The sequence below is a fragment of the Protopterus annectens genome, chromosome 4.part0 (assembly GCF_019279795.1).
Source record: "Protopterus annectens isolate FY-2018-M chromosome 4.part0, PAN1.0, whole genome shotgun sequence".
NCBI lineage: Eukaryota > Metazoa > Chordata > Ceratodontiformes > Protopteridae > Protopterus > Protopterus annectens.
In genome coordinates this window covers 728,158,587-728,167,168 of record NC_056733.1, presented here as the reverse complement: position 1 = coordinate 728,167,168, position 8,582 = coordinate 728,158,587, and the positions used below count along the sequence as shown (strand labels likewise).

At 40.2% G+C, this 8,582-nt stretch overlaps 1 gene segment (V, D, J or C); it reads right to left on the bottom strand.

Moving 5' to 3' along the window:
* Positions 1-530: 530 nt before the first annotated feature.
* On the bottom strand, positions 531-1,216 carry LOC122800319. The segment is given in 2 exon segments: positions 531-931; positions 1,127-1,216. Coding segments are annotated over 2 exon segments (447 nt in total).
* Positions 1,217-8,582: the final 7,366 nt, after the last annotated feature.

The window sequence follows — 8,582 nt, the reverse complement described above, 5'->3', positions numbered from 1 at the left end:
TATAAAGGCATTATGAAAACAGGTGGAACCAGGTGGGAGAGCCACAGCAAATGCAACTGCCACAGTCAGGGAGCTGTAAATTGTTAAAACAACAAAGTAAGTAATATTATGTGGCTTGGGAATAAGACAGCAGATGTGCCACAGTTAGCTTTTAGGAAGATTAGTAATGACAAGACTAAATAACAATGCAAACCTTCCATTCTCGCCACTGCACCTCTGTCAGCATTTGTGGATTCTAGTGAAAAACATATTGATAACATTATGCATCTGCAGTTAGTAGACCCCACTAACATACCTGCTATCAGAAGTAGGTCAGCAGTACTCGGTAAACTAGTTCATATGGGTTATATGCAGACTGGGAACAGTACAGAACCAACGTACTGATCCTGCATCTTACCCAGCCCAGCTCCATGCTGATACCAATGAAATCTGTATGTACCTTAGGTCATTCTGCTCATGATTACAATTTTAAAATATGTTTAATGGCTTTTCTGCTTGTACATCATAGTGTGAGCTTTAATATGTTATCCTTAATGCAGCTGTGCACACAGACCTGGTGATGCAGAGAGTTTCTGTTTCAGTTCCCCCTGTAACTGTATCACTGTGTATGAGTTAGAGCTACCATCCCATGTAGCACAGTAATAATCAGCTTCATCCTCTGTCTGGACACCAGAGATAGTTAAATAGCAGATGTTCTGAGAGTTGTCCTTAGATCCTGAGAACCGATTAGGAATCCCAGTTCCATGATCTTTGATAGAGTCACTGTAGTAGTACAGAAGGTATCGCGGAGCAGTCCCAGGTCGCTGCTGGTACCAGGACACTAAGTAACTACTAATGCTGCCCCCACTCACTGTGCAGGTCAGTTTGGCTGTTTGTCCCAGTGTGACAGACTGTGTGGGAGGCTGAGACAGGCTGGGCTGTGACCTGCAACCTGAAAAAGTATTAAACATTTCAGTGTAACTTTTATGCAGAATCATTTCAACACTAGATTTACATTTAACAGGTTAAATTCTAACAGAACTACTTGTATTTGAACAGTGCTCATGACTAAAGAATTGAACAACATATCTAACCATTTTAGCATAAAAATAAGTTTATTTTATTTTTTTATGAAACTGCCCCTTACATGTCCAGGAGAGTGTGATCAGGGTAAGGACCGCTAACCAGTACATTGTTGGAATGATGCAGTCAGTTAAAGGATCAGACAGCACCTAGATGAATTTGTATTGCTATCAGTGTTCGGCTGTGACCTTAAAATGTTATATATCAGTGAGGCCTCCCTTTTATGCAAATACCTTTTTCACTTTTGTCCCCCCCTCGTACTATAATAACTTTGCTAATATTTTCATATGTAAATTGCTCCATCTTGTGAAATACTCATTTAGCAAGCAGGCTGACATTGTGAGTAACCTTTTCTGAACTCTGTTATTATTCATAAATAAATGGTCTTGTATCCATCTTACTTATTTCCACCTTTTAAAGCTTTCTGAATGATTTATATTTTTCTTAAGTAAAGCAACACTTCAGTTTTTTGTCATTTTTGTGTTGTATCCCCATACGAAAACCATCTTTTTATACAGGACCATTACACACACACACACACACACACACACACACACACACACACACACACACACACACACACACACACACACACACACACACACCAGAATATTAATATCCAGTGCATTCATCAGATCTAAGTGGGGTTCTAATCCCTAAGGAGTCATTCCTAGACATCAGGTATAAGGAGATCTCTCTTTTCAAAGAACATCTTGACTAACTTATTGTAGACACTGTGGAGTAACTGACAGAGGCTGCTTTATTTGACATTTGGAATTCTAATGAAGTCATTTTCTTCCTGTAAAAGTTGTCGGTTACTTATTTATTAATTTAATTATTTATTAACTTCATAACTGAACTGGTCACTCTTGGACTTTTTTCATGAGTGAAGCCACAATAGCAGGAAAAATAGAAAATGTAAGCAATATTTACCAACACATTTTAATGAGGTAACTGGAAACCCAAGCACTTGCAAATAAATCTACACAGACATAAGGAGAACTTGCAAAATGTTGCACAAATAATGACCAGAGTTCAGGATTAAACCCCAGATCATAATGGCTGAGATTTTACTAGTAACCCACTGTAATGAGATTTATAGCATCACCCTTGCATTCAGCATGGAATATTAGCTAGCAGTGCTAAGTTACCAGCTTTAAAGCATGGTTTTGTCTTCTGTCCCATGACCTGTACCAAACACCTTTGCTTTTTACCTGTGTTCCTATCTACCACTATGTCCACAGGTTGTAACTGTACCTCTGAGCACTGACCACTTCCTGACCCATCAAGTTCCGCACTGGGCTATCAGTTAGTCTGCAGCTAAAGAGAAAGTTTTTATGGTTGGCCTCCCCTTACAAAATGAATATTTCTGCACATTTCATTTGCAGCTACAATTAAAACCAACAGTAACTGCAAACTAGCAAACTGCAAAGCAACTGTAATTAAAAAAAGCAAAAAAAAAAAAAATACAACACTCTTGGACATTGTTAGAATAACTAGAAAATTAGCCCAGCTCTAACTACATACAAAAATAATGTGAACTGGTTATATCCTAGAGGTCACAATATTGTACCTACAAAGATGAGATGATAGAACATGACGGCAGGTGGAAGGTTTCTCAGAATCATCACAGGTGTTGCTAGAAGGTGTCTGTACCTTTTCATTTAAAATGGAAATTGTAATCATCTTCTTATAATATCTATCTGATCTATATATAAATATATTCATACACATACACACACACACACACACACACACACACACACATATATATATATATATATATATATATATATATATATATATATATATACATACTTAGTATGAGTAGTTCTCCTGTCTCCTTTAAGACAGAACTCATTTAAACAATGCACTTCATCGTAGCACTTACTATTTTTTTATTATTATATCCCTGCCACGTTTTCTGATGAATAATGAAGATGTCACAGAAGGCCATGGGAACAATTTTGATAACAATTTCTGCACTGCTTATCACTGTTTTGAACAGGACCTCTATTAATATTCCATAATAATCCAGTGCCCACATGCCTATGGCCAGAAGGAAAAATCACGGATACAAACTTAAAACAACTGTTGTTTTTATACTGAACAACAATCTTCTGGACAATAGCTAATATGGGTTCATGGCCAGAAAGAGTTAATTATATCTGGCCACTTTAATGATTGGTTTACTTGAGAACTTGGCAGATAAGTACTGGTAAGTATGGTCCCCAAGCCTTTACCATGGCCTTTGCTCAGGCCACACAGAAAGTTCCTAAGAAAACTGGAGGAGTTGGGGTCTAGGACTAGGAATGACAACTTAGGCTGTGGCATGGTTGGAGGATAGGGAACAGCATGTTGTAGTGAAAGGGGCAATGACAGGAACAAGGGAAGCTACTAGTAGAGTGCCCAAGCATGTTGGTCCTAGATCCAGGACTCTTCAATGTGTTTTCTCAGACATCACTAAAGGAAGAGACAGCAGCATCATCTTCATCAGTGATGTCACAAAGATAGCCACAGATTTATATAAGCGTCTAAGGCCAGATATGAGGAACTAACCAAGTGGCAGTAGGGTGGCAGTTCTGGACAAGTGCAGAGAGATGCAAAAATATTACACTTAAGCACAACAACCCCACTGTGAAATATCAGCTGGAGGAGTACATGGCAGGAAAAGGATTTGGAGACATTAATCACAGATGGACTGCACCACTGGGAGCAGAATGAGAGGGTACTGACAGTAACAAATGAATGCTGTGTGTATTCTCAGGGACAGTATCTGCAAACATAATGCTTCTGTTCTTGTGATCTTTGGGAGGTCACACCCTAAGTACAGCATGCAGGTCTGGTGGGCATACAAAGCTAGTGAAGTCAAGCTGCTTTAAGAAATCCAGCTGCAAAAGGGTATGTGGTGGAAGGGTATGGCCAAAGGCTAGTGGAGCTGGACATATTCTGACTGTGGACCAGAACAGGAGAAATATCATCTGGGTACACAAGATCATATTGAAGAGATTTGAAGTTTCCATCCTAAACAGAAAGGAGATGGTGAGAAGAAGGATACATAAATAGCAAGTTGCTTGGACCAGCTACACCCTGGATCTTCTAAAGTACTTGAAATGCTGACCTGTGTAATAAGTTAGTCTAATGGATGATGGAGGCAGAGAGGCCAAGAAGACATTTGAGATGCCAAGGGACAGGTGGAGAAAGGGTGGAGAGATGACGTGGAATGGAGGGTACTTACAATGATAAATGCACTTAAAAGATAGACTAGATGTGTTCATTGGCCTGCTTCCATTGTCAAACAAATGTAAGACAAACAACACAACAGCAGCATCAAGCATCTCAATTAGATCCAGATTTCTTATATCTACTGGTGACTTCCATGTTTCCCTCAACCAGGGTGAAATGAAGGGGAAGATGCACATGGCTGTGTACTGGTTTATTTACTTCAGCCAATGACTGATCGTAATGAGGTGACATGGGTGTGCCACTCAACGGCATAAAAAGTGCACATGGAGAGTTTTCTGTTAGGTCAGGTCAAGTGAATGAGAAATATAAAGCAGTAAAATTACGTCTACTTATCTAAGGTCTTGCTTTAGTAATTCACCCTCTTCTTGCATTGCTCTCTTCTTCTTTTGGCCTTTCCCAGTTAGGGGTTGCCACAGTGGATCATCTGTCTGCTCATGATTGGAAGTGGAGTTTTACAGTGTCGAGTTGCCAGCCCGGCATCCAATCTTCCACAGAAGGCACACACTCACACCTAGGGCCAATTTAGAGTATCCAATCTACCTATTACATGTCTTTGGGCTGTGGGAGGAAACCGGAACACCCAGAGGAAACCCACATGACCACAGCGAAGACATGCAGACTCTGCACAGAAGGCACCCCACCCAAGAATTGAACCGGAGAACCTTTTGCTGTGCGACAGCAATGCTAACCGCTGCACCATTGCTCTAATCCAGTGAAATCGGTAGAGTATCATACATATCTCTCAACTGTCCACATTTTTGCCTCATATTTTTGGTCTGTTCCTCATAAAATGTGTGTTTTTTTCTTGTAGATCACAGAGGACTGAAGTGACTAAATAAATGCAGTCATTTGAATTTCAGAGTCTATATCCTTCAGAAAGAAAAATATATTAACACAAAACCTATTATTCTAGCAATTTCCATGCTGATAAGACATATTTAAAATATGTCCCTATATTTGGGACTTTGTTCTTTCATTATTTTTGGCTTTGTCCAGATTTCTTGCACTGAGAGGTTGAGAGGTAAGGTATCATATTACTGCTGTGTGTTTGGTGGATGAAGTGGAGTGTGTGAAAAATGTTGCTACTAAGAAAAAAGACTAATGTGAAAAGTACATGAAGTTTTTCAAGCAGCACTTTCTTTGTACATCACTTTATCAATTTCATTATTTTTTCATTGTCTAAGTACCTGTAACTCATGATCCTTACAGGTTGTCAGAATTAACATTTTCTTTATGTTCATGAGGTGAAAGAGGCAGCCGACCCCATAAACATGGGATAGGATCCTGGTAGTTTTGAAAAGTAATATACAATTATTGCACATAAGCATAAAAATTATTTTGCTGAATATCAACAAAAGTACAGTTCATTTGAACTAATCAGTTTCATTTGAAATAATCAATTGTTTAAATAAATAAAAAGGAAAAGTCAGTTTTCAATTACTTTGTAACTTAGTGCCATGACTATAAACAGTCTGTATTTCCACAGAAAAAAGTAGTCTGTGTGCATGATAACAGAAATGTATTTATTATTTATTTATTTCAATTTGATGACTGGGGAGGTCCACTAGGCTCAGGAGCCCATTTTCAGTGGAGGCCCGGGAAGAAAAGCTCCACATTACATAGTAAAATTAAAATACAACAGATAAAATTAAAATTAAGATTACTTTTTGGTGAAAAATTAAAATTACTTTTTTTTTCACAAGTCAAAACTCACAGTCATGAGAGGTACAGTTTTCTAGAGAAAATGGCAGGAAAGGAACATTCTCTACCACTATCTGATGCATCTTTAGCAGAAAGTCAGTGCCCTGGGTATCCCTGCATGGTTAAAGCACTGTAACAGTCATGCAGGGCACAACAGAGAGTCCTGTGCACAATGTGACAGCTATGCTGTTTAGAAAGAGATTCATTTATACTGAATAAACATACAAGGCAGACAGCTGCAGGCTACCAGACATGCAAAGGGACTAGAAAATATCAGCAATAAGTTAGCTGTAAGTGCCTTATAAAATTTCATTATAGGTTCATAGGTTCATAGGTAGGTACTAGGCTATTGGCCCTAGGGCCTATATAAGCCTAGCCAAAAAGGTACCCTGGCTCTCGCCACCCAAGAAAATTATTTTCCTGTGCTCCTGTCAAACAGAGCCACACAGGTGATCCCCGGGATGAATTTCCTGTTTCCCATCCAATCATCAAGATTTTTCTTGAAGAGTGCTAATGAGGAGCTTTGTTTGATATAGATAGGTTGTTTTTTCCAGAGTATAGGAAGTCTCTGGGACAGGAATCTATCCCTCCAGCATGTTCTGTTTATTGTGGTGACAAGGTTTAGGTCCCTAGAGTGTGTAGCTTGGAGGGATTAGGATTTCTTTAAGTGGAGCATGTCCAACAGCTCTAGGTTTAACATAGCTTTGTATGTTAGGCAGAGATCACCTCTGAGTAGGCGATATGTGACGGAGTAAAGCTGGAGTTTTTTGAGATAGTCTGCATAGGGCATCTGTTTGAGGCCGGTAATCCTCTTTGTGAGGTATTTCTGCGTCCTTTCCAGTTGTTGTAGATGTCTTTTGAGTTACATACCAAAAGGGGTGTTGTACTCTATAATGGGTCTAATGAGTGATGAGTGGAAGGGAACAATGACCTCTTTTTTCCTGGATAAGAAACCTTTTCTTATGAGGTGTGCCACATAGAAGGATTTCCTGACTACTGTGGCGATGTGATTGTCAAAGAGAGACTACTGTCCACCTGTGTCCCAAGGTCTCTTATCCCACTTTCAGTGTTAAGTAGACTACCACCTATGTGGTAGCTCATGGGTACAGAGTTCTTACCAAAGGGGATGACAATGCACTTTTTGGCATTGAGCTTGAGGCCATGGCTTTGACACCAGGAATCTGTGTCAGTGAGGCCATTTTGTAGGATGTCCACATCGTTAGGAGTTTCGATTATGGCTCCTAGTTTGCAGTTATCAGCCAACTTTGTTAGTCAAAGACCTTTTGTGTTAGCCTTAGTACTTCAGAAAAGTAGATACCAAACAGGAGAGGACCCAGGACTGAACCCTGTGATACTCCACTTGTCACTGGCCTGAAGTCGGATTTGGAGTCTGCTACTTTCACAGTGTGGGTTCTGCCATTGAGCCAGTTGGCAACCCATCTTGTGACATAGGGATTTATACCTAGTTTAGTGAGTTTATCTATAATTCCAGAGTGGGGGATGGTGTCAAAAGCCTTGGCGAGATCAAGATAGGATGTGTGAACCAACTTACCCTCGTCTATGGCTTTATTAACTGCTTCAAAGAAGTCTATCAGGTTTAGGAGACATCATCTGCCTTTTACAAACCCGAACTGGGTGGGGTCTAGAGTTTGGAGATTAACAATGTCTTTGTTTATAAGTTCCATGATGATGCTTTCTATGGCCTTGCAGACTAGGCTTGTCAGGCTAATGGGGCGATAGTTCCTGGGGTCCATGGTGGCTCCCTTTTTGTGGAGTGGGATAACCATTACTGTGCACCATTCAGTGGGCACAAAGCCTGAGGTAAGGCTATGATTGAACATGGTGCCGAGGTGGGGTGCCAGTTCATTCTGTATTCATGTAAAATGCAGCCCAGGATGTTGTCAGGTCCCATGAATACTGTGTTCTTGGCTTTGGAGAGTGTGGTTTTTACCTGTCCAGCCGTGATTACAGGAACGTTACATTCTTCCAGTATAGAGATGGGCCCTTTAGGGGGTGAGGGGGGGTTAAAGTTAGCAATTAACCTATCTGCCAGGATGTTGGCAATATCAGCTGGTTCTGTATATTTAGTGCCATTGTGCTGTAACTCAGAGCAGATCTGAGTGTTGCCATTGAGATTCTTGGCAGAACTATAGAATGCTTTGTGGTTGTCTTTAGAATCAGTGGTGATTTTGTTTTCGTAACTAGCTTTGGAGGATTTTATGAGGGATCTCAGCTTCTTACTGAGGCTGACCAGGGAGCTCTTCCAATCATGGGATTTTGCTCTTTTTTGCAACAGTTTCTTTCTTCTGTTGTAGAGTTTCTTTATGTCAGGGGACCACCAGATTGGCTTCCTTTTTTGGAGGATACCATCTTGGTTCTGTTAGGGATTGCACGATCCATGCACTCGTGTAAGTGCTTATAAAGTGCATTTGTGTAGGATTCAGCAGTCATACCTCTATTGTCCATCTGCATGGGTGTCACAAAGTTTGCCACTTCTGTCTTAAGAAGCATAAAGTTGGCTTTGGAGAATTTTTTTACGGTGGTTTCCCTAATGGGAGATGGGGATGGGATGT